The 394-nt window shown below is 39.8% G+C and overlaps 1 protein-coding gene across 1 annotated transcript in view; it reads right to left on the bottom strand.

The window, feature by feature from the left end:
- LOC110416533 (uncharacterized) overlaps nt 1–394 on the bottom strand; it is a 5,676-nt gene that overhangs the window by 792 nt on the left and 4,490 nt on the right. Inside the window, exons 7-9 of the mRNA XM_021428538.1 lie at nt 339–390; nt 195–258; nt 1–91 (exon numbers count right to left, since the gene is read on the bottom strand). The exon at nt 1–91 is cut by the window's left edge and continues 45 nt beyond it. Coding sequence (XP_021284213.1) covers nt 1–91; nt 195–258; nt 339–390 — 207 coding nt within the window. The remainder of the gene's footprint in view (nt 92–194; nt 259–338; nt 391–394) is intronic.

Raw genomic sequence — 394 nt, forward strand, 5'->3', positions numbered from 1 at the left:
ATCTGCAGTTAATAGCATAGTAGATGGATACTGTGTCAGTCCCCCAGGATGTTGCTCCCATGGTCTCCTTACATTATGCAATGGTGAGTACCTTGGAGAGAGAGGGTGAATTTGATGTTTAGTCCAACGTCCAAAGAAGTTAATTCATAACCTCCAGTCCACTGCAATCAGAATAATAAGAAAATTTTGCTCACTTGATAAGCCAGTGGAAGTCTTCTTCTTTGTCCGAACAGCCAAAATCACAAGTCCAAGCATGGCCTTCAGGAACAAAATTTTCATCAACATAAAATACTGAGCTTCTAATTACATCAAAATAAAGAAGGTAAAAACAGACAAACCTATGGTGAACTTGTGAAATCGCAGCATGTCCATCACACCAACATGAGCCAAAGCA

The sequence above is a fragment of the Theobroma umbraticum genome, unplaced genomic scaffold, assembly GCF_002168275.2.
Source record: "Theobroma umbraticum cultivar Fairchild unplaced genomic scaffold, ASM216827v3 scaffold_51.0, whole genome shotgun sequence".
NCBI lineage: Eukaryota > Viridiplantae > Streptophyta > Magnoliopsida > Malvales > Malvaceae > Theobroma > Theobroma umbraticum.